The sequence below is a fragment of the Octopus sinensis genome, linkage group LG21, assembly GCF_006345805.1.
Source record: "Octopus sinensis linkage group LG21, ASM634580v1, whole genome shotgun sequence".
Lineage (NCBI taxonomy): Eukaryota > Metazoa > Mollusca > Cephalopoda > Octopoda > Octopodidae > Octopus > Octopus sinensis.
Window position 1 is genome coordinate 18,533,179 of NC_043017.1, and position 26,604 is coordinate 18,559,782.

Below are 26,604 nucleotides of genomic sequence, written 5' to 3' on the forward strand. Positions count from 1 at the left end.
GGAAACAGAAATACTAAAATTACACAGCTTCTTTGTGGATAACTTGAAACTTTATGCAAAGAATATGCATAAGATGAAAATATATATATATATATATAAAGTGAGATAGGGGTTGTGAGTGTAACCCACTATGGGATAACATTTATCCAATATACTGCCAGTAAAGTACCCAATCCATTTTATATTTATATGTATTGTTCTTATGGTATTATCTTCCTCATTGATGTGTACTGTTTTATTCTGTATTATTCTGTTTGATCTGGATGTTCCTGAATAATTAGTTAATAAATTATATGAATTGGTATTATCTAGTAGTTGATGATTGATAGAAATCTATTCCTCTATTTTCTTATTTTGTATATATATATATATCAGGCGGTGTGTAAAAACTACAATGTTGAGTCACAGCGACACATTTAGAGATGCAGTATCTCGTATTAGTCCACACCCTGCCAACATGAAGCAATACACACACACATCCTCTCTCTCTCTCTCTCCCTCTTACACACACACACACTCCCTCTCTTTCTTCTTTCTCCTCTTTCATTTCTTTCACAAAAATTTCAACAGACTAACCATTATCTCCGCCGCCAAACGACCAAACTGTTTTACCATCTTGGGACACAGCAATGGTGTGTGAACTGCCACAGGCTACCTGGCCGACTCCAGAAACATCTTTGATGCATGTTGGTACGTTCTTACTGTTGCTGTCACCATGTCCTATAAAACAAATGAATGAATAAAATATAAACCAAGGGAGAGACAGACAGACAGACAGACAGGAAGAAAATTAACTTGCTAGCTCAACAGACAGATAGGGAAATATACATATATTTCACTATCTGTATATGGAGAAACAGCTTGACAGACATACACAAACAGATAAAAAAAAAACAATCAGCTCGCTAGATAGTCAGACAGAAGAATAGCTACAAATATAGGCAAATAGATAGAAAAATAGCCAGAGAGATAGACAGACAGACAAAAATTAGATAGATGGATAACTATTCAAATACACTGATAGAAAGAAGTGTAGCAAAGAGCAAAGTCTACATGGTCTCTTCATGTAGCTTTCTCTTGCCCCCTTTTTTTTATTGGTCTCTCTCTTTTCCTCTCTCTCCAACATGAAGCTATAACACCTACCCAATCGTCCATAATCTCCATCACCACAGGTGTACAGTTCTCCATCTTCAGTCACAAAGGCACTATGACGATGACCAGCAGACACACACTTGACCGCCTGAAACAATAAAAAGAAATGCGATGAAGGTAGGGGGCGGAGACGTGAGTAGAGATAGAGAAGGAGGAGAAACATTCATGTTCCAACTAGGAACTTATACCCTCCATGGCATCAACACCCACCTTCAGTTTTCCTTGATCCTTCTCAATCTGAACACTCACCTATACTCTTTCTGATTCCTTGTGCACCTTGCCTTTCATCTGATTTACTTCTGAACTGTGTGTTTCTGTGCCAGACACTGGTCCACTTGTATCAAAAGGCTAACCCTGTCCCGGCTCCTTGATGCTCTACTCACCATCTCTCACATCAGCCACCCATCTCCCTAACTAATCCATATCAGTCCTCACACCACCCACTACCTCCCTCTCAGCCCTCGACCTTAACACCCTACATCTCTCATTTACTGTGGTTACCATATAGTGTCTATCCTTCCATCTCCCTCACCACCAAACCCCACACTAACCCCTATATCCTATCCTTCTTCCCCAGAACAATATGCTTCTAGAATCTATCCCAGTCTCTATCAACACCACCACCACCACCACTCCTGTTCTCCCCTACAGTTGCCAAATTGAAAAACTATTCAACAAAACACTGTGTTACTCTCACCATCGCTGCTGAAGCATGGAACAAACTGCTTGCGTCAGTTGTTGACTGCCATGACACTACATCCTTTAAGGCCCTCATGCTTTCCAAAATCCGCCGAAACTACACCTGATTGTCCCCCTTCCATACTCATACACATATGCGTATGTATGTCATGACTCATGCACTGTTCTTTTCCTGACGCTCGTACATTACCCTATGTACTATACATACACTTTAGATGAGTTGTAGTGTACCTGATCACTGTACACAATGTTTTATTATTATTATTATTATTATTATTATTATTATTATTATTATAAAATAAACAGCAACAAAAGAAAAAAGACACAACTACCCCCTATCCTTACCATTTGACCTAATGACTCTTTTATCCCCACTTCAGCCATACCTAGGCGTCAATATTTTATATTTTTTTCTTAATGTAAAGGCTAAAGCTTTCACACAAAATACATTAACCCTTTGGAGACGGAGCCTCATTTGCATTTTCAGGGCCAAGAAGACAGAGCCCTTTTCACAAACCCTACAAAAGGCATACATTTATTTTTCAAAAAAAAAATTTTTAAGAATAAAGTAGTTACTTTACATATATAAAACTACTAGCAGCATCACCCAGCGTTGCTCGGGTTTGTAAGGGAAATAACTATATAAGCATTTTTAGAGAGTTACTTCCCTTATATAAACCAAGCAAAAAATGCATTAAAAAACGAAAAAATGATGGTAAATTTTTTTTTTAAATCGTAGACTCATCGTAGATGCGCGCTAATACCCAGAAGGACTCAATATGAATCATGACTATAAGATACCCACTTTTGGTTAAACTGCACCGCAAAATGTGGGAGTAGTTAGGAATCTAAATTGGAGGAGACAGACTCTCACACAACTTCAGTTTTATATATAAAGATTTATATTCTTGTAGGAAATTGAATAAACTAATACAATCTTTGTCATTCAACTTTTCAGCAGATGGATTGACCTTGTCGTTTCTTAAGGGCTAAGACACAATATCACAACACGTGACCAACCAGGATGTTGTTACACATCACTGGTCACAATGCATTTTGCATTGGTTTAGCCTTTAAATGATGCTACCCCACTGGCTAGGCAAGCAGGTCAACATACCCCCTGATTGAAGGGGGGACTGGATCAATGTGAAATTAAGTGTTTTGCTCAAGAACACAATGCGTTGCCCAACCAGGAAGTTGAACCTTTGATCTTAGAACATATTGAATTACAATGTAAAAATAATATGTTGTCTTTTCATATCTCCTTTTATCAATGTAGTTGAAGAGTTTTGTGCCATGACCAAACTGGCAGAATTGTTGCAGCAATCGAGCAAATGTTTAGTGGCATTTCATCAGTTCTTTATGTTCTGGGTTCAAATCTTGCTGAGGGCAACTTTACCCTTCATCCATTCAAGATCGATAAAATGAAGTACCAGTAAAGTAATAAAGGCCAATGGTAGGACTTGTCCCCTTCACCAAATTTCAGGCCTTGTACCTATAGCAGAAAGTATTGCCATTATTATTATTATTATTATTTGTTTGTTAAATTCAAAATCTATTAAATCTGTGTTCATTGAATTGAGGGTTTATTGTGCATGCGTGGGTGTATGTACCATACATACATATATATATATATATATATATACACATACATATAGACACATACACATATATATATACATATGCATACACACACACACATGCGCATATATATTTATATAAATTCAGAAGGCAAAAAAAAGTTAGTTTAGCTTTGTCATTGTGTCAAAGAATGAATTTTTTTCAGTTTCTTTTATGGTATATTTCAGAGAAGAAAGAAACTGTAGAAGATATAGTGAGTGAGAAGAATCGATTGTTTCAAGCCACAAGAGAAAAGGAAAATGTGAAGTCAATGAAGTGAAACAACTAAGATGGCTTTCAGAGAAAAGTCTATCAATGTTCAACACCAAAGTACAAACACAGAAGGAACGTGTGTTTTTGTGTGTGTGTTTGTGTGTGTAAGAGAGAGAGAGAAGGAGCATCAGAAAAATGCCTTACTTTGCCACTCAATGGTCCTTGAATCAGTTTGGGATATTTCTGGGACACTGTGTTTCCATGTCCAAGTTTACCGTAGTCGCCTGTCAAAGAAGAAATGGTAGAAGCAGGCAGATATATTACAAGACATTTCTACACCAAAAGCAAGGATGTTTGGAACGAGTGAGGGGCTATCTACATGGACAACTATGACCCATTAGAAATAGCAGTCAAATCTAACTCAACTTACACCCCACTTATTTTTTTTAAGACCATATTGGAAAATATAGTCAGGCATGCTATATCTGATCACTGTGAGATGGCTTTTATCAAAGAATAGTTGGATCAGGTCTGATCCAGGGCTAAACAACAACCAAATATTCTATACACAAGTTATACTAAAACTTGTATTATACACTAGATATGTTATATACGATATTGTAGCATTCTGTCAATTATGATGATGAGGGTTCCAGTTGGACCGATCAATGGAACAGCCAACTCGTGAAATTAACATGCAAGTGGCTGAGCACTCCACAGACATATATACCCTTAACATAGTTCTTGGGGAGATTCAGCGTGACACAGAGTGTGACAAGGCTGGCCCTTTGAAATACAGGTACAACAGAAACAGGAAGAAAGAGTGAGAGAAAGTTGTGGTGAAAGAGTACAGCAGAGTTCGTCACCACCCCCTACTACAGCCTCGTGGAGCTTTTAGGTGTTTTCGCTCTATAAACGCTCACAACACCCAATGTGGGAATCGAAACCGTGATCCTATGACCGCAAGTCCGCTGCCCTAACCACTGGACCATTGTGCCTCCATATATAATATACTATATACAAGTTATGTATTATACAACACAATTTAGCCTAAAACATCTACACATTTGCAGGAATGAATTAATGATTGCCAATTACCCCATTCCACATTTTGGGAGGAAACAAAAACCCCAGTAATTTACCTCCTCCCTTCACAATACCAACCTTAAAAAGTCTATTGATGAATGTGAGCTCAGCATCATTGTCAACTATGATCTACATTTGATGAGCCATATTTCTAAAATCAGCCGAATGGCTTAAGGTGTTTTAGCATCACTCAGTTATCATGCTAGTTATCTGTTGAAAGGTCTATATAGTTGTAATAAGTCCACAGTTATTCTGTATCTGCAGTCTGGAATCCATATCTTGTCCAGCATAACAATCTCTTGGAAGCCTTCCAGAGATATGCAACCAGGAAAATACCCTCTGTCTTCAACGTATCGCTTCTCTGACAATGACACACTAGAGTTTCAATGTCTAGTAACAGACTTGGTAGAAGCCCACAAAATTATCCACCATCTTTGCAACAATTTTAGCCACTTTTCTGAATACGACATCTCTACCACCCATAGACATGCTTATAAAATCAAATACTGGTGCAGCACCTATGACTAGCAGGAACATTTTTTCATGCTCAGAATGGTTGAAGCAAGGAATAAACTTACAGCATTGCTTTTTAGCTGTCAGAACACTGCATCCTTGAAAAATTCCATGCTTCCTGAAATTCACCAAATTTTACTTCTGACACATGCATCAGCTCAACTAAAGTTTTGACATTTAGCAGCTGACTTGGTAGAATCCTGCAAGATCATCCACCATCTTTCCAATAACTTTGGCCACCTTTTTAAATTAAATATCTCAATCACCCATGGATATGCATATAAAATCAAAAAACAGCAGAGTACCCATGACTTACAGGAACATATTTTAATCAAAACAGACCAGTTATATTTATGTGTGTGTGTGTGTGTGTGTGTGTGTGTAAGGTCAACTAAAAGACTTACCATCTCCCCAACTGAAAACCTGTCCATCTGTTGACATTGCTAAACTGTGACCATCTGATCCTTTGGATGACGAGATCTTTTTAATTTGAGATTTCGGGTCAAAGGTCAGCTTCTTTGGGACGGCCTGGTTGCTGGAATCTCCAAGCCCCAAACGCCCATAACTTCCTTTACCACAGGCAGCTACTGATCCTTCATTGTGGACAACAAACGTGCAAAACTGGCCAGCTTCAATCTGAGAAGATAATAATAATGATGATGATGGTGAAAATAATAACAATAATATATTTCTTTATTGCCCACAAGGGGCCAAACAAGGACAGACAAAGGGATTAAGTCGATTACATCGACTCCAGTGTGTAACTGGTACTAATAATAATAATAATCATAATATTAGTAGTAGTAGTAGTAGTAGTAGTAGTAGTAGTAGTAGTAGTAGTAGTAGTATAAATAAAAATAAAAATAGAAATAAGACAATTTTAATTTTAATTCAATAAATGATAATAATAATCAGTAGAATTTGAACTCAGAACGTAAAGACAGACGAAATGCTACAAAGCATTTCTCCCGGTGTGCTAACAATTCTGCCAGCTCGCCACCTTAATAATAATGATGATAATGATAATAATAATAATAATAGCAACAACAATCTTTTCTACTCTAGGCACAAGGCCTGAAATTTTGGGGGAGGAGCCTGTTGACTAGATTGACCCCAGTACACAACTGTTACTTAATTTATCAACTCCAAAAAGACAAAAGGCAAAGTTGGCCCCAGCGGAATTTGAACTCAGAACGTAAAGACAGACAAAATACCGCTAAGCATTTCTCCCAGCGTGCTGACGATACTGCCAACTCGCCACCTTAATAATAATAATAATAATAATAATAATAATAATCCTTTCTACTATAGGTACAAGGCCTGAAATTTGGGGGTGGGGACTAGTTGATTGCAGTCATCCCAGTGTTCAACTGGTACTTATTTTATCGAACCCGAAAGGGTGAAAGGCAAAGTCGACCTTGGTGGAATTTGAACTCAGAACATAATTTTGGCACCATGCTAGGAATTTGAGAGGAGGAAGAAGATTGATTACACTGACCCCAGTACTCAACTGGTACTTTATTTTAATGACCCTCAAAAAGGATGAAAGGAAATACTGACCTTGGCGAGAGTTTAAATTCAGACTGTAATGAGTTGGAACAAATACCACAGGGTATTTTTCCCCGATGATGATGAGGATAGTAATGGCAATGATGACTAAGGCACTGATGACCATGATGATGATGCATGATGGCAGTAATGATGATGATGATGTTAATGATAACATTAGTGAATACGATGAAAAAGACAACAAAGACGGTGGCAGCAACACTACTACTACTACTACTACTACTACTACCTCTATGATGACTTACCTGTTGACAATCTCCAAAAGCTGATGTTAATTTCGGAGTGGTCACCTTCTCCTGGCTGCCCTCCCCCAGCTGGTGGCTGCTATTACTGCCCCACACATACACCTCACAGTTGGCACCAAATACAGATGAGTTACCTTCTGTATTGCGGTTTTCATCGGGACTCATGCACGTACTTGCATAATGCACAGCCAAGTGGTAAACCTGCCGCAGAAATAAACACAAAACAATAATAGATGACAAAATTTAGAAATGATACGAATGATAACAATTAAAAATTTACAAAGTAAAAATAACTTAAGGGTAACGTAAAGGAATATATACAAATCACCGTTGACTCCATTGTCCTACTACGTCTTAATTACGGCTTGACATCGCAAGGTCCAGCAAACTCGAAAAAACAGAGTATAAGACAAACAATACAAGGAATATTCCCCTTCATCAGCTGCCCCTGGTTCGACTCAATGCATGTTTCGAACACACACACACACACAAAAGTAAATTTCCAAGAAAGGTTAAGAGGGATTTATAATCCTAATGGGTAAAAATGCTGGCTGACCTCAGGAGTGTAGATGAATTCCAGTTAATTAAATTTACTATACTAGGTTAATCCTCACTTTGGTAAATCCAAATGTCCTTATAAAGACTACAAAATTTCTTGATATATATACACACACATCTTCTGGCAAACCATATTGAGTGAATGTAGCAGTATGATCTCATCTGAAGCTCAAATTCACAGCCTGCGCATCAGACAGTGGTTGGGTAGGGAGAACATGCTGAAGCTCTCAATCTCCAGTGAAATGAACATGAGTAATACACACACACACACACACACATTTTTATACCTAACCACGCACACACCCTTGCATCTACCCACCTGTTCCATCAGGTACATGGCAGCATCATACAAAGAAATCAATCCATTCTCGTCTTTTGTGGGTTTTTTCTTTACAGCAAGGAACTTATCAGCGCCACCCTGCAATTACAAAAACAACAACATTGAGACAATTTCATAAGGAATAAGGGTGAAGGATTTCATTTATTTGGGTAACAGAAATATGTACAAAATCAGGGTATTGATTTCTTAGGACCCAGAGAGAGAACTGCAAGGCTTCAAGAGGGACTAGCTGGGGAAAAAAGCAAGGGGAGTGGGTGTTGACTGTTTGTATCCCATCATTAAATTAATCTCTGAAGTGTCCATAATCCCTTGATAAGCCATAGAAAGAACAGTATGGGTTTTATACATAGAGCTTTGAAAGGGTTATTTTGATAAAATAGTATTATTTTATTGTTTTCACAGGGATGGGAGATAACAGATGTAAAGCAGGCAACAAATGGGAGAATTCTAAGGACAAACAACAGCTGGTTACTCAACTAGAATAGAGGTTGGCTTAATGGGAAGAGAGGGAGGTGGTACATAATCATTTAGTCTGCTAGAAATAAGATATCAAACCCCACCATCTTTAGAAAGGAAGGCAACATCAGACACTGAAGCTGTAGATGTACGAAAAAGACAGAATGTTAGTGACTGGTATGCCTCTGATGATAGATTTTCTGAATCAGGGCTTGGCCCGGGGCTAAACAGTGACTAGTACAGCACAAGGAATTACTGGTTGGGAGGCACATTTCCATTCCATAACTGTGTAGAGCTTTGCCCCAGACCTTTTGTGTACCATGGGATGTAGCAGGCACAGTTGTAAAGGTCAATTAGTTCCACAGGATTATGAAAAAATAGAGGTAAAAGTGTTATAAAGTTGCAATAAGATTAATGAGTCACAGATGGGTCTTTCAACAGAATGAGGGAGTAGTTTCACTGTTCTACATATCCCATCATTGGGCCTCTCCAAGGTCCCAGACAAAGACAATAAGCTGTGAATGTAGCAGGGCATTGACAAAAGTTAAATCAACAGTTACAAACAGCATAATGTTATTGTTTTGTAGCCCCAAGGCAACCAGATTTTGGATATGCAATGAAGGCCTCCCAAAAGAGATTTTGCATAGTGAAACAAGGCTACTTTAGGACTTTAAAAAGGAAATTTTTCTACAAATCCAAGGACTCTGCTTCCCGCCCTTCCCCCTCTCTTCTTTTGAGGAAGGAAGCTATCAAATAATAACTTTACTGTTGTTAAGCTGATGTTTGGAACATAAATTATCATGAAATTTTTGCTGGAAGGTTTTAATTTAGATCATTTTAAAAGAGGAAGTCTGCATCATAGAACCAGAGACAGTCTCAGACGGTCGTTATCAAAATGGTAAAGAAATGTGTGAGTTGTCAGGGAACCAAAATGTTTACCATTTTCTATAAGAAAGCAGAGAAGGATCCACTTAACAACTCCTGCTTAACTCTTTACTTACCATATTTCTGATGGAATACACTGCCTTAGTTTCAATTAATTTTGGAAATAGTGAAGAATTTAGTAAGATAACTTTATCATTGCTAAGCTGATGTTTTAAAACATAATTTAACATGAAAGTTTGATGGAAGGTTTTAATTTGTTCCTAAACCAATTATGATTTAACCTTTTCGTTACTGTATTTATTTTGAGATGCTCTGTGTTTCTTTCAATTACTTTAGGTATAACAAAGAATTTAGTAAAATAACTTAGTTATCATTCAGCCAGTGTTAGGAACATAAATTGTGACTAAAATTTGGGGGAAGATTTTAATTCAAAACTTATGAAAACAAGACCTTTGTACTACAAAGCCAGAGCCGGTTTCAGCCAGGTTGGTAATGAAAGGGTTAACAAATGATTTTAAAAATTAATAATCAAATTAAAACACAACAAACAAGTCTATATCTGGTCACATGACATGCTAGAAATAACAGTCAACACACCTCAAATCATATCCTACTGTCTTAAAAATATGACACAGTGCAATGTATTTCTAGATGCACTGATAAAAAAAAAGAGTGGTTGGTCACAAATGGAATGTTTTTAATCACTGATTTGCTGGATCAGGGCCGACCAAGGGCTAAACAACAATGTTATTGATCATCAGCCTGTTTGATCAAGCCTGACCTGGGGCTAAACAACAATTGCTGATGATCAATAACATTCAAAGATATTTCAGGCAGGACCAACCAGTGTGTGTTTTTTTTTCTTGTTTTTGTTATCAGTGACTACATTGTCCAATATATCCTTCATTATTTGAGACAATAAGGTGTGATTTCAGGAGATTTGGCTGCTATTTCTAGCATGTGCAGTGACCATGTACAGACTCCCTTGTTGCATTGATATAAAATAAAATAATGTAAACTGATGAGAAAAGAAATGAGAGTGCAATGGGACAGCAAGATATACTTACAACGGACTGAACCATCTGCTGGATTATATCCATGAAGAAATCGTAATGGATGTTTGTCGATCTCTGGGAATGGTCATCAGATTTCATGGAAGCAGCATAAGCTTGCAGGGCGACCTCCACCCACTCTAACAGATAGCGTAAAGATCCCCTCTGGGCGGCCAATGCTAACATGAGTTCAGCAGCCAGCTGTTGACCGACCAAGTTAGCACTGGACGCTGGTCCGATTGTACTCCGCAGGAAGTTGGTCACTTGATTTAAGGTCTCCATCCCGAGTGGCGTGACCTTTATCTCATTAGCAAGGGACAGTGGGGGTAGTTTGGTGACGACGTCAAGGGCTGTTTGGAAGACGTCATCGCATAAGCAAACGTTGTCAATATGAGGGGCAAGGATCCAATTCTGTCTCAGTAATGAGAACAACAAACTCAACCCGGTCTTAATGCCCATTTCAATAAGAACCTCAGAACCACATTTTGTCTTATCCCCAGCAAACTTGCCATTGTCATTTGTTTTGTCAGCATCTAACGACGGCTCTTCAATGTTGCTTTTGTTCTGGTCATGATATTTGCTTGATACAGCCGAATAGATTCGTTGTAAAACAGCAAGTCGCTTTTGTAAAGATTTTGTAAAAGGCGAAGTCAAACATATAGTCTCTGCTAAAACTTTCTGGCAACCCAGGAGAGCACTGAGATAGTGTTCTTGCTCGCCAGTGGAGGGCTGTTCGTGCTCAAAGTCAGGAAGGATAGGTGTCTTCAGATGTACAACCTGAGGAAACTGGCAGCATATTTCTTTGTTACTTAGCAGACGTTCATAGAATTCGTCCAGTCGTTCTTCATTTGCAATTAACTCACAATCTTCAGAAGCCCAGCCTTGATTGAAATGCTCAATATATTTTAGTTTGATGTGCTGTCTTCTACTCATCTTAAAAGCTGCAAAAGACAAAAACAATATTTTAAGGGAAAATTATACAAAACCGAACTTTTATAAAAGATATCACAAAATATTCAAGGATATGGAAGTTCTGGAGAATATGATCACTAGAGACATCCAGACAGCTTAGACTACTTGACTGATCAGCATGAAGCCACAGCCAGACATATCTCAAATTTGTGTCAGCTGTGTCCACTCTCTCTATCCTTGTCTACCTCTACTACAAAAGTCTCTGCTCCTTCACACCTAACATATACTATTTCTGTTCAAACATTTTGTCCTCCTCTTATCATCATCATTCATACTGTAACTCCTCCTCCCTCTTCCTTATTTTGGCTAATTTTTGACCGTAACCCTCTGAACTCACAATTACACCTTAACAGGTGTGATTTTATTGAAGTTGAGGTAATCAACTTCTCTCCTCAAAATTGCTGGACTCATCCCAAAATGATAAAGAATCTATTCTTACATTCTAAGTTCAAATTCTGCTGAAGTCAACTCTACCAGTTGTCCTTCCGGGGTCAATGAAATAAATACCAGTTAAGCACTGGGGTTGATGAATAATCATTTAAAGATGTTTTTATTACATATTGTTATTGTTTTTGTTGAATAAAATTTGTTGAAAAAAGCCGCAATAATTATGCACCAACCCAATGCTATCTATCTGTGTATGTATGTATCTCTCTGCCTGTGTCTGTCTGTCTGTCTGTCTATATATATTATATATATATATATATATATATATATATATATATATCCATCCTCTGAAGTCAGTAATGACTCAGCTATGTTGAAGAGTGTATTCTTCAGATGGAGAGGTCTTTTGCATTTATGAGCGACTATCTATCCCACTTTCTGGTGAGAATATATTCTATCCGCTTTATGTGCTCACCACACTGATAGGTGGTCAGGCAGATGGCTGGTTTCCTTAAGTTAGTATTACAGATCATTTGGTCATTTGCATCATAAAACTCCAACAGCCTTGTTCCCTCCTCATTACAAAAACCAAATCCATCGTCTCCCTGCACCCCATGGAAGCTACCCAGGGGCTGCCCAATATGCTCACTGAAGATAGAAAGAAGGCTCTGTTGTTTGTCATCAAGGTAGTCTGCAAAGGGGTATCATAAAATCGATCTGTTTGTTCATCCAGGGGTTCCAGCTGAGGGGTATAGGCAAAAATAATAGTTGCTCTTTTAAATAATAATAATGAAATTATTGTGTATTGTTATCAGGTGCACAACAACTCATCAAAAGTGCAAGTACAGCCCACAGAATTATGTAGAGAAGTCAGGAAAGTGAACAGTGTATGAGTCATTATATACATGTGTGCATGCGTATGGTGGGGGGGGGGTATCAGGTGTAGTGTTGGTGAATTTCAGGAAGCATGGAGATTTTAAAGGATGCAATGTCTCAGCAATTAACAACTGATGCAGGTAGTTTGTTCTATGTTTCTGCGACTCTGAGTGTGAAAAAAATGTTTCCGAAAGTCATGGGAGCTGTGCTGTTCTGACTCTGTAAGCATGCCCACATGTGTTAGACACATGAAGCTCAAAAAGATGCTTAAGGTGGTGGTTGACACAATGGTTAATAATTTTGTGGGTATTTACCAAGTCAATTGCCAGACGTTAGAGCTTCAATGTATCTATGCCCAGGGAAGTAAGGGGTTCAGAATATGGCAAATGCCTGATGGAGGGTATTCTCTTGGTTGCACATTGCTGAACGGCTTCCAGACCGGTGATGCAAATTCCAGGTGAGGTCGCACCATAGCTATATAAAGCCGCATATAGATAGCCGGAGAGCGGCTCACAAAGGACTTGGTGAGTGATGCCAAGACACCCTCAGCTTTCTTGGCAATTTTAGCAATGTGTTTTGTCCAACGCAAATTGCTGTCGACAATAATGCCCAGGTCACGTTCACATTCTTGCTGAATGATGCCAAGATATCCTTGGTCTTCTTGAAAATTTTAGAGATGTGCTTTGTCCAATGCAAATCACTGCGGACACTAATGCACTTTGCAAAACTAGTCAAAGCATGAGTAACCTATTGCACACTCTGACTACTGTGATCACCTTATCCACCCATTTCTCAGTTAATAGTATGCCCACAACTATTGTTTTCCCATGTTTACACACACACAGAGGGATATTTCTTAAATCATCATCATCATCATTTAATATCCATGTCCCATGCTGACATGGGTTGGACAGTCTGACCTGATCCAATGCATCCAAGGATTGCAGCAAGCACCAGTGTCAGCTTTAATATGGTTTCTATGCTTGATGCCATTCTTAAATGCATATAATTAAAAAGGTTTTTAAATATATAAAAAGCAAAGAACATTGAATGAATAAAGGGTCCAATATATGTGTAAGGTTACAAGTTATAATAAATTATTGACAGTGACTTCGAAGTTTTGTTGATGGAGGCTTATTCTGGTTGATAAGCCACCACTGGCAAAACTTTAAAATCACTGTCAATAATTCATGTGTACGTGTGTGTGTGTGTGATCAACATCACTTAAAGTTCATTAAGTGATGATGATACACACACGCACGCACACTTATATACATACGTAATACATACACACACACACACCTGGTTAGTGCTGATTCAGAAAACCCTTTAATCAAAGCCGTTACGTCATAAACCAGTCTGATATTATTTTTTAATCCAAGACACGGGATAGCTAGAACAACATTGTGCAATGGCCCTTTTTTAGTGATTTCAGGTAAAATTGTCTGCTATTTCTAACAGACCGAGCGACCACGTAAACGCCCCACCACCTCCTATCGACAAGCGACACGATGACACATGAAAGTGATGTGCGCGCGCACACACACACACACACACACACACACACACACACAGAGTCGCTGAAGGCTGTATGCACACACACATAGTCAGATGTCGAAAACTGTATGTATATCTGTATATATACACAAATTGAAGTCGGGTCATATCAAAAAGACGGTGATGGTTGAGATGAATGAATGTGAATATATTTACGCACGTTTATGTGTGTGTCGGTGTGTTTTGTTGATGTGTGTGTATACATATACACACATAAATACATACATAGATAAATACATATAAATACATACATACATACATACATACACACACACACACACACAGATACCAACGTCAATCTGCGTATACATACACGCCTTCCAACGGCAGTATGTGTACACATGCACAGATGTTATGATCCATGTATACACCCATTTTCAACGCCATAACTTTCAACATCAGTATGCAAACAAATATACGCACAGAAGCTTTTAACGTCTCTGTACACACACACACACACACATACAATTTCCAACAGCTGTACATAAATATATGCTGCTGCTACTACTACCATTATTAGCGAGCTGCTATTTCTAACAGGGTGCTCGATCCACAAGCAATAGCAGTCAGGTGACTCAGAAATCACATGTTGCTGTCTTAGAACAGGACAGATGAGACGGTGTAGTCCTAGATACACTTATGTCTGTGAAAATAAAATAAAACCGAAACAGGTGCATATTCGTCCAGGAGCGACCTAGGGTTAAAAAAATAACCCAACCCAAGCGGACGATACGGAGAGGAATGTTCCAGTCCAAGACATTCCAGCTGTGACCACTCCGTCATTATTATTATAAAGACGGCAGTGCGGTGTTGGAGGTGTAGGTTCGGCTGTTATTTCTAGCATGTCGAGCAACAGCATAGAGGTCTCTGCACTGGCCCGCGACGGGAGTGTCTGTGTGTGTTTATACGTAATTTCTGCGTGAACATATACATGTATATACATGTCTTTAAGTGGACAGGCATTTGAGCGCGCGCGCGTATGTGTGTATCATTTTGTTCCAGTCATTGGACAGCGGCCATGCTGGAGCACTGCCTTGGGAGGGTTTAGTCGAATAAATCGACTCCAGTACGTTTTTTAGAGCCTAATATTTATTCTATCGGTCACTTTTTGCCGAACCATTACGTTACGGGGACGTAAACAAAATAACAGCGGTTGTCAAGTGGGGTGGGAACATAACACAGACACACATGCGCGCGTGGACATTACTATAGAATGAAGATGGAATCATCTAGCGTGATTCTGCAAAAGCAATTTTCTTGTATGTTGGGGAAGGTGCCACCCACTGCCTTTTCTTTTGTAATTTTTCACTTCCCAACCTCTTTTATTTTATTTATTTGTTTTCATATTTCGGTTTTTAAACATGTGATTTTTCTTTAAAATTATACATGACTTAAAATTGACTTAAAATCCGAATAAAAAAAATGTAAAAACTGAAAAACTACGTAAAATGTGTCGCTGGGGGAGATACCCCATAACAAAGAAAATTGGGTGCGAGATAGGGGTAAAGATTTGTAATCTACGATGCTTAAAACATACAAAGCAGAAACAATTACGGATTTTGGTGCGCTAAAATAATTTCCGACTCTATAGTACAGGAATACCTCACGGTGCGCGCGTGCGCACACATTTGCACACGAAAGAGAGAGAGCAGTTAGCGACAGAGAAACAAAGAGGGAGGGAGAGACAGAGAGAAAGAAACGTTGTGTGCTTGTATGTCTGTGTCTGCGCTTTATTTTGTTTGGGTTTATCACAGCTCAGGTGATGTTGGTGTGAATGTGAATATGTGTATACAAGCGCATATATACATACTTATATATTTATATAATTTAATCCAAAATTGTTTCGTCACCCCGTTGTGTGCGCGTATGATCGGCGTGTCTACACACGAAAGAAGCTATATGGAAGCAACACAGGGACAATAGTAAAAAAGAGCAGCATAGCGTTTACACATCTAATACGACCATACATGGAGCTCTGACATAAATAATGGCCATCTTCACCATCGTCATTTAAATTCCATATCGCGATTTCAAACTGACACATTAGTATGTATGTATGTGTGTGTGTGTGTGTGGTGTATTTATATATTGATATACATATAGGTGCATGCATGGTCCAGAAACAATTCTGCCATTCTGAAAAGCGGTGAGGATGATGTTGGAAGTGAGGGAGGGAGGGGGTAACCGTGAAAGTTATGGTGACGCAGTGATAGAGTAAAATTGGGAGGGGGAGAGGAAGGAGAAAGACAATTTCGAGAGAGAGTGAGGGAGTAGAGGAGGAGATGTAGTGATATAAAGAAAGTGTTGTGATAGTAGGGGAAGAGAAGGTGTAATACCAAGGCAATGAGAGAGAGAGAGGGATAAAGGATCGGGGGCGATATAAACACACTGTAAGAGAGTAAGAGGTGATACAGAGTAACATAAAGACAGAGAAGGTGGGTACGGGAGAGGTAGTAGCAGTGATGCAAAATGAGAGAGAGAGAGAGATTAAAAGAGAGACAGAATATACATATATAGTGAGAGAGATATAAAGGAACTCAAAGAGAGAGGGTGAGTAACAGACGACAAACGCAGTCAATAAATATATATATATATATATATATAATATATATATATATACACACACACACACATAAGGACAGAGAAAAAGCAACAAGAGATGAGAGGGAGATAGATAGATAGATAGACAGAGAGAGAGAGAGGGGGAAGCGAAAGATGGCGCGCGTATCCAAAGCTGCAGAGGGGGGAGGGAGCACTACACCACCTTCACCGTCGCCAAGGTTCTGTCTACATAATCGACGTCATTTATGGTAGTGGTGGTGGCGGCGGAGAAGATGTTTCACACATTGGTTTCGATCTGTCGAAAACACGCCAGTCATTATACATGCAAATCAACGAAGGAGGAACCTTCTGCTAGAAACAGCAGTCGATTCTCCATCAAATGTCGTCGTAGATAAGAAGACGTATTAGATTATGTGGTTCTAGACACACCCCTAAAAATGGCAGTTATTGCAGCCAGAATGCCTTTCACCACAAATAGGTGCCACAAAACTTCATGGCGACGAAAGTACATAATTTTATATAGACATATGAATATATATGCGCGCGTGTACGCACACACGAATAAATTCGTCTGCTGATATTACGTTTTTACGCTACGCCACACTTGAGGTTTCATTCATCGTTGGATACTTTGGGGTGTTATCTGAGCTGAGCTGAGCATTACCTAACAACAGCGAACATCCCTTTATCGACGCATTCTGTACTATGATAATGGATTAACTGTCTTGCGTCATTCTGTTTAGCCAATAATTGTGGCATGTTTCATTTTGCTATGCTTCTGCCCCTTACGGATCCCCTGTAATCAAAGCTACACACACACTGTATGTCTGCGTATGTATACATGTGCATATATTTATGCGTGTTGTATGGGAACATACGATTTGTGTAGTAGATAGGGGCCAACTTGCCGAGCAATACGTTACCATATATGACTGTGCAGGGGCTAGGCTCACCCATCACGTCAGATAAAGGGGTCGGCAGCAGTAAGAAGGGAGGTTACTTAACATGTAGTGCGTGTGTGTGTGAAAGGTTTGCAAACCTCGTCAGTGAAATTGGGGAAACAAAATTGCATGGAAGCCCACGGAATGCATTGTAGCGGCAGCTTGGTGGTGGACTTGTAAACATCAAAGTCCACCATCAAATAATCCACTGAGGGGCGAAATGTATTGGTTTCAAATTTTGGCACAACACCAGCAGTTTTCGGGAAGGGGTCAAGTCGATTACAACTGGTACTTATTTTATCCACCCTGAAAGGATGGCAAAGTTGACCTTGGCAGCATCTGAACTCAAAACGAAAAGACAGACAAAATGCCACTAAGCATTTGCGCAGTGTTCTTATGAATCTGCCACCTTGATGCCTTGATACGTGAAATCTATTGATAGTAATATACATCGAGTAATATAACTTGAGACTGTTTTCTGGTACCCCATCACTACCCATCTTATTTTCTTCCCAGTTGCTACCAATCACCCTTACATTATGTGGAGTACCTATGAATCTCCTCCATAGCAAGGCACTTGTACTTGACCCTCTATCATACTTCAACCTCTCAGTTCCTGTATACAGCCGCCGCCTCCTCCTCTTCCCTATGGGGGCTGTTTCACTTTTCCATTCTTTGTAGGTCTTGCAACTTATCTGCCAAGCTCATTAGTGCTGGTGGTATGTAAAAAAAAACACCCAGTACACTCAGTAAGGTGGTTAGCATTAGAAAGGGTAACCAGCGATAGAAAATATGCGAAAGCTGACATTGGAGTTCAATGCAGCCTTGAGGCTCACTGGATTCTGTCAAACAGTCCAACTCATCTCACCATGAAAAACAGACATTAAATGATGATGATTTAAGAAATATACAGCTATTATCATATGTTAATGTGTAACAAGGAACCCTTTTTAGTCAAAAACTAGGTTTAAAAAATATGAGAGTTTCTTATACATGGATATTATTATAATCCTTTACAAAACCTTTTTTCCAAATTTTAAGCCCCCCAAATTAGGGGGTTCCTTATATACATTAAAATACAGTAAATAGAACCTTCTAGACACTATATTCTGGTGCTGGTGCCACATAAAAAGCACTCAGTTCCCTCTGTAAAGTGGTTGGTGTTAGCAAGGGCATCCAGCCATAGAAACCAAACCAAAACAGACTATGGAACCTTGTGTGGCTCCCAGCTTTGCCAGCTCCTGTCCAACCATCCAACCCATACCAGGATAGAAAATGGACATTAAATGATGATGATGATGATTCTAGTATTGAGTTCTCTTTATACCATTATATCATTTTAACACCCATTTTTCCATGCTAGCACAGTCAAGAGTTTATTAAGGCAGAGTTTTATAAGCTGGATGCCCTTCTTGTCTCAAATCTTCACTTGTTTCCAAGCAAGATAATATTTTCCCAAGGCCAGGCATGTTTTTGCAGAATAATGGAAATCAATGACACTGTTCATATAATGGAGAAACCTTGCATACAACTATCAGCATGGAAAACAAACATATAATGGTGCAGTTGGTATATATATGTGTGTGTATATGTGTGTTATTGAAGCTTAAGAGCCAACCTGAGCAAGGATTAGCTCTGAAGAAATCAAAAATTGACTGAAACACATTTTGTGATATCTAAATATAAATCTAAGACTTCTTGAAGGTTTTTATAGAGTTTCTCACTATATATGTATGGTACTGCAAAATATATCAAAGTTACCAAATAGACAAAAAAAGAATGGTCCCAATAAAACAGTACATACTTTCAAGTAGATTCAATAAAGAAACAAACTGAGCCCTAATGATGGCCCTGATGTAATCCCAAAAGTGACAGCATGACAGGACCATGTGGCCCCTGCCACTGCTGCTCACTACAATCACAAGAGGTCCCTTGATACTGTGAGTCTGATAGCCAGTGGCCTCTGCCTAATATATGAGAGCAACCCTCAATGACAACTTAGCACTGTGGGTCTGCTAACCAGTGACCCCTACACATATATAGCTGTCTAATGGAGAATTAGGCAGTCACATGATCACATGACTCTCTCAAGTCCTGCTGGACCTGAGCTGCGCTCTCTTCATCAAGTACAAACTCGTACCTGATGTACTTGTATGCCACATATCTGATAGAGGACTCAGTCACCTTGATCTGTTCAGTGACTTGATGATGTCCTAGACCTGTTAGACAAACTCAGTTGTCCTGATGTCTGACATCTGAGAATGTTTTTTTTTTCTTAGCAAGACATGACTCCCCTCCCACCATCCCAGATTCCACTATCTTTCCTGACCCTGATCACAAAAGAACCTGGCTGTGGCCAAGAAGCTGAGTCTCTGTGGTTAACAGTTACAGCCATGAGCCTGACATGTTTTATATTTTTTGCATTAGATTGCAATCTGCCGTGCTGATGCTAGAATTTGGTACATACCACACAGCATTACATTAGCTTTTCTGTCATTTGTGACCAACTAAAGTTTGTTTACAAATATCCAGAGAAACCTCTGTGTGTGTGATGGAGTGTATTTAATATCTGTGTTCCATGCTGGCATGGGTTTGACAGTTTGATAGGATTTGATGGGCACAAAGAGGTCCTTGTCTTGTGAGCTTGTGGGTGCAGGTGCCACATAAAAAGCACTTGTTTCAGTGTCATGTGAATTGCACCGATGACAGTGCGACATGAAAATTACCCATGCTGATTCCATTTATAAAGCATTGGTGCCGATGTCATGTAAAAAGGACCCAGTACTCTCTGTAAAGCAGTTGGTGTTAGGAAAGGCATCCAGCCATAGAAACCATGCCAAAACAGACAATTAGAGCTTGGTGCCAGCTCCTGTTAAACTGTCCAACCCATGCCAGCATGGAAAACAGACATTAAATGATGATGAAGGACAACATCATGCTGCTTATGACAGCCCATCAATATAATGACAGTATCAATCGAGGACATCCATCCTCTTCTGGCTCCAGTACATTGTTTCTCACGGGAGTGGATGTGACAGACAAGACTGAAAAGAGATTGGAGATTCTGTGGTGCTGGGGGTATTGAAAGTAACCCCCAACAACAGCAGCAGTATGTTGATGACAATGACTCCTCCTCTCTTCATGCAGTCTCCTGTGTTCAGTTTCAAAGCACCTGCAGCATCACACACAGATTTGATGCCCTTCCTAACGCTAACCACTTAGAAAGTGTAATGGGTGCTTTTATGTGCCATTTGCATGACACTGGGATGCATTTACATGCCACCAGTATCTGCCATGACTGCCATTTTACTCGGCTTGATGGGTTTTCTTTTCAAGCACAACATAATGCCAAAGGTCTTGGTCATTGCCTCCGTGAGGCCCAACCTATACCACTGCTCTTATAACTTGAGATACATCTTCATACCATTTGACCATCTCTCTTTTTCTAACTAGGGTAGCCATGTATCTCCTCCACAGCAAAACATCCATTTCTGGCTATAATACTTTCACCTCTCATCACATGGTATAAAACCACTTCCCTCAATATTACTCCCCTCTCAGTCGAGGGAGTCTTGTCCAACGGATCACATGGTGATTTCACTAGTGGCAGTGCTGGCAGATTCTGCAGCCAGGAGACACTATAATACAGTTAGTATTAGGAAGGGCATCCAGCCATAGAGACCATAACTAAGCAAACAGCACACAGATGGGATGCCAAATGCACTTTGGCAAAGGACAAGAAGCTGAAGCTAAACAGACAAGATGCTGAAGAGACATAGGAAAATTAAAATTTAATCTCATTAAACCTTAAGTGCCAAATTGTGAATTGGTCATTAAACTATGTAGGTAGGAATGCTTTTTTTTATTATTATTATTGTGTACGTACAGCTTTCCGTCTATTCGGCATTGTGTCTATTTGGCTTCTTGTCCTTCAGCAAAAGTGCATTTGGGTTCCTGTCCATGCATGAAGCAGACACTGAAGTGCAGACCTCTGGCTTACCAGCTCCTGTCAAACTGTCCAACCCATGCTAGCATGAAAAACAGACATATGATAAGGATGATGTATTCTTACAATCATTCACCATCCATATTTTCCTATTCTTGTATGAGACAACATTTTACGGCTGGATTTTCTTCCTGTTACCACCCCTAACCATTTATTTTAGCATCCAATTGTTAAATGGCGGTGCCCCAGCACGGCTGCAGCTCTCAAACTGAAACTAATAAAAAAAAATGTTCAGAGTGACCAGTCAATGTGTCAACCAGCAATGTGTCAATGTTCCATTTTAAAAGTGACAAGTGAAACTGCCAAATATCAGCATGCATGCACACGGGAGTACATGTGCGTGTGCACACACACATGATAGGCTTCCATACAGTTTCCATTTAACAAATCCATTCACAAGGCATTGGTTGGTCATCTCGGTTCACAGAAGACACTCATTCAAGATGACATGTAGTGAGATTAAACCAAAAACCATGTGGTTGCCAAGGAGCCATACAATCATGCCGGCACCTGTTAATGTATATTGTTGTTGCTAGTGTTGACCTCCTGACATCTCATTACATTATTCATGTTAGTGCTAGATAGGTTGATAATAAAGGGTTAATTGTATATGGTTAATGAACCTGGCATTAATTACTGTCAAACCATGCTTTTGTATGCATAGATCCTTTGTGTTCAGAGGAGAGAGAGTTCAGACACAATCACACGCAGAAAGAACATCGACACAGATTAATAAAGAGAGAGACAGACAGACAGACAGAGAGAAAGAGGGGTGGGGTACTGAGACAAGCAAACAATGTGAGAAAGAGAGAGCTGGGGTATTGACACACATAATAACAGAGGTAGACAGAGTAAGGACACACAGACAGTGGAAGAGAGAGTAAAGAGGATAGGGGTAGAGAATTAGAGAAGGTATTAATATAATCACAGACAGTATTATATTGACACAAACAATCAGAGGCAGAGAGAGACGGAGATCATTGACACAAACAATCAGAGGCAGAGAGAGACGGAGATCATTGATACAGACAGGACAACAAAACAAAGTCTGTCAGACATACAACACAGACAGTACAACACAACTTGTCAAACATACACAGATACTACAACATACGCAAACAAGCTATCAAACATAGACATTACAACACAGATACAAACAACCTGTCTGTCAAACATAACACCAACTTATCTATGATTCCGTTATTATTAAGTTCACTTCCCTCTCAGTCCACATCACGGGCAGCAGTCAACTTCCAATGGTGTTTATTCTATTGTAGTGGTCAAATTATTCGAGACCAATTTAAGTTAAATCATTCACTTATACAAACATAATCACTGCTTTGTAGTACTTTCTACCATTTCTCAACTAATAGATGTTACTCATTAGAAGTTGTTATAAGCCAACTAGAAGCAACTTGGCATTTCTTCGTAGATTCTTCAGCAAATACTTTGAAAGATTGTCCATTTTCAGGTGCTTCTTCAAAAAGAAGTGTTGCACATTTGGTCAGTCCCATCAATTATTAATTACAATTACACAACATTAATTTGTCATCATTTATGGGATCTCATCCTCATCGTTATCATAATAAGTCTACTACTTATTTATTTGTTCAAGTCTTGTACTGAAATCTCAAAGTGAAATACCCCTGCACTCTTACGAGGCCCTTTACTGATGTGTCTCAGGGAAATAACATTGTATTCCAATGAGGTCCTTTACTTCTGGAAGTTTATTCACTGATGTAACCCATTCCTACTCTTCTCAACACCTCACAAAATGTGACAACTACTATTCTCCCTCTGGGATAGGAGTTCTTTAATCGTGCGAATTAAAGGCAACCCCTATATTGCTGGTGCCACATAAAAATCACCCAGTGCACTCTGCAAAGTGTGTGGACCCAGCTGTAAAAACCATGCCAAAATTAAAACCGGTGTGGTCCTCTAAGCGGTTGGATCCTGTCTAATTGTCCAACCCATGTCAGCATGGAGAATGGAGACAAAATGATGACATCACCAAACTCCTGCCCCAAACCGCTGACCTAGTATGGATTACATGACCATGCAGCCAAGTTACATGACACATGAAACAAACAGTTGACGGTGCATTTCATTGCGGCTTTTGTGCCCTAAAGCACATGATTCAGTAAGGTTTAAAGCAGGGGTTCCCCACCATGACTCCCAGGGATGCACGTGACCTTCAAGCATCCTTCCGGTGGACCTTGAAGGTCATCCTTCTCTAAATATAAATTTCTCTTTTAATTGATTGGGATTTTCCTTTTTTTGGTGCTGCCCCCTAAAACATCCAGGTCTTGGACCTGGCCCAGACATTAAAAAGGTTGAGAACCACTGGTTTAAAAGCTTTTGAATATGTAGGGTTTGAAGCTTAGTGTTTAGGGTTCAGGAAAAGGGTTAGAAAACAAAATAGTCACAATTGGAAAGCAGTGGTTAAGTTGAAATTTCTTCACACATCCAGTGCATGCCCAAACCCCCTGATGAATTGGACCGTCAACTATTCATTTTGCAAATTCCTATTTTAGACCATAAAGTCTGGGATATCCAGAGAAAAGAGGAAAATGTTGGGGCATAACTACAGAACCCTGCTCACCCACAACCATGCCCACCCCTAAACATGAGTGCCTTTTACACGGCACCAGTAAATTAGGAGTAAAAGAATTTTTTTCTACACCTTATCAAGATAATTATAATCTACATCTCCACATAAACTTATCTCCAGAAAATTTCCTTTAAAAGAAAATGTATTTTTAAGAAAGTTATGAGGAAGCAATGTCAGTAGGGGGGGGGGGATACTTCAGTAGTTACATCAGCTTCAATGAGCCTAATCATTGATTATATTTTACTGGTTTCAGTTATTAGACTGTGGCCACACTGGAGCACTGCCTTCAGGAATTTTTAGCTGAATGAGTCAATCTCAGTTCTAATTTATTTTTTTAAAACCTGGTACTTATCCTATAGGTTGCTTTTGCCAAACTGCTAAGTTGCGGGGGACATAAACACACCAACACCAGTTCTCAAGCAGTTGTGCAGGACAAACACCGAGATCAACACATATATATATGTAAGTATATACAATGGGCTTCTTTCCGTTTCCGTCTACTAAATCCATTCACAAGGCTTTGGTCAGCCTGAGGCTACAGTAGAGACCACTTGTTCAAAGTACCACAAACTGGGGCTGAACCCATAACCATGTAGTTGGGAAGCAAACGTAGTACTACACAGCCATGCCTCATTTTACGAATTTTAGAACTGATTTGCATTTCATCCTTTCGGGGTCAATGGAGTAAGTTGCAGTTGATCAGTGGGGGTCAATAGAATCAACAAATCCTCTCCTCCAAAATTTCGGACCTTGTGCTGATCAGCAAATAAAGAATTACTACTAGGACCAGGCACGGTCCCAGGAATTTTTCGAAGAGAGGGCACAAGGTCAGAAGGGAATACAATTCCAGGAGAAAAGGGCGTAATAACATTATTTAGAAGTGCCCGTACCCCTCAGGACTCCGCACCTCCCTTGAGTCCGCCCCTGAGGACAGTAGATTAGCAGAATCATAAGGGCATCGGACAAAACGCATTGCAACATTTGTTCCAGCTTTTGACATTCTGAGTTCAAATTTTTATGGAAGTGGAAAAATAATCTTTTCTTACTACTACTACTACTGCTGCCCACTACAACAACAACGTTTTCAAATTTTGCCACAAGGCCTGCAGGTCGGAGTAAGTCATTTCATCGACCCAAATATTCAACTGGTGCTTATCTATTTTCTCCTCAGCTTCGCCCCCCGTCAGCGTTGGTCAAAATCAGACAAACAAACCACTGCCAGTCCCGCGGCAGCGGCACCACGGAACGATGAGTCGTAAAGCCAACTAACGTTTAAACAGGATTCGAACTCAGAAACTCTCCGCACAAAGCGAGGCAGCGAGCGACAACGCCACGACTGGACCGGCTTGTCGATCACAAGAAGCTAATTTAATTGAAGAATGGCGAGTTATGTCGGTCGTTGCCTTTTAACCAAAGCAATGTCGTGTGACAAGAACTAACGCAACAGGAAGGAATATTTCAGAGTCGCTGTTGCTACAGTTGTTATTTAACCCTGAGTCAGCGCGAGCCGACCTGATGGTCAAAGGTATAACAATCGCGTCACCGTGTCTCATCCATCAAGGAATAACAATGGACGTTATTTAGACACTTTGCAGGTATCAAGAGAGAAGTATAATGGAATACGACGAAATACAAATCGGAGCGTTTATATAGTGTTTGGTTGGGACATTTCTATAGTACCATGTACACACACATATTCATGTGTGCGTGCGTGCGTGCGTGTGTGTGTGTGTGTGTGTGTGTGTGTGTAACAAATTAGCACGAAGCGTAAGGAAGCAGAAAAGCATCAACCTGCTAGAAATAAGAGCTAAAGTCTTCATTAAACCACCAAGACTTTAGCTCTTATTTCTAGCGGGTTGATGTTTTTCCGCATCCTTATGCTTCGTGCTAATTTGTTATTTATCTGTTATATACACATACACACACACAAACAAACATATACGATCGCAATATTAAGTACGACACAACGACTGAGCCACAGACAGAATCGTATGAACACTGTGTGTGTGTGTATAAACATATCATAAGATGCTTTTATATAAAGATAGATAGATATACACACACAATGGCAGAGGTAAAGAATACGCACACCACCCGGTATCGGCGTAACCTTAACCCTAAACGCAAACACCCGGGTGTGCGTATTCTTTACCTTCGCCAGAAAAATAGAACTCAAAATATGAGTATATGTATATATATATATATTAATATTTAGCAGAAGTAACAGGGTGACTCAAGGTCCGAGAGTTTCGTGCGTTGGCACTTAAGCGAATAAATAAATATCCACATATATGTGTATATATT

At 39.5% G+C, this 26,604-nt stretch overlaps 1 protein-coding gene across 4 annotated transcripts in view; it reads right to left on the minus strand.

The window, feature by feature from the left end:
- LOC115222889 (probable E3 ubiquitin-protein ligase HERC1) overlaps positions 1–26,604 on the minus strand; it is a 122,957-nt gene that overhangs the window by 93,917 nt on the left and 2,436 nt on the right. For all 4 annotated transcript variants that reach the window (XM_029793273.2, XM_036511903.1, XM_036511905.1 and 1 more), the window contains exons 2-8: positions 10,404–11,329; positions 7,975–8,073; positions 7,098–7,298; positions 5,688–5,919; positions 3,889–3,968; positions 1,144–1,240; positions 577–720 (exon numbers count right to left, since the gene is read on the minus strand). In XM_029793273.2, the coding sequence (XP_029649133.1) occupies positions 577–720; positions 1,144–1,240; positions 3,889–3,968; positions 5,688–5,919; positions 7,098–7,298; positions 7,975–8,073; positions 10,404–11,321 (1,771 nt within the window). In that variant the 5' untranslated portion in view covers positions 11,322–11,329. The remainder of the gene's footprint in view (positions 1–576; positions 721–1,143; positions 1,241–3,888; positions 3,969–5,687; positions 5,920–7,097; positions 7,299–7,974; positions 8,074–10,403; positions 11,330–26,604) is intronic.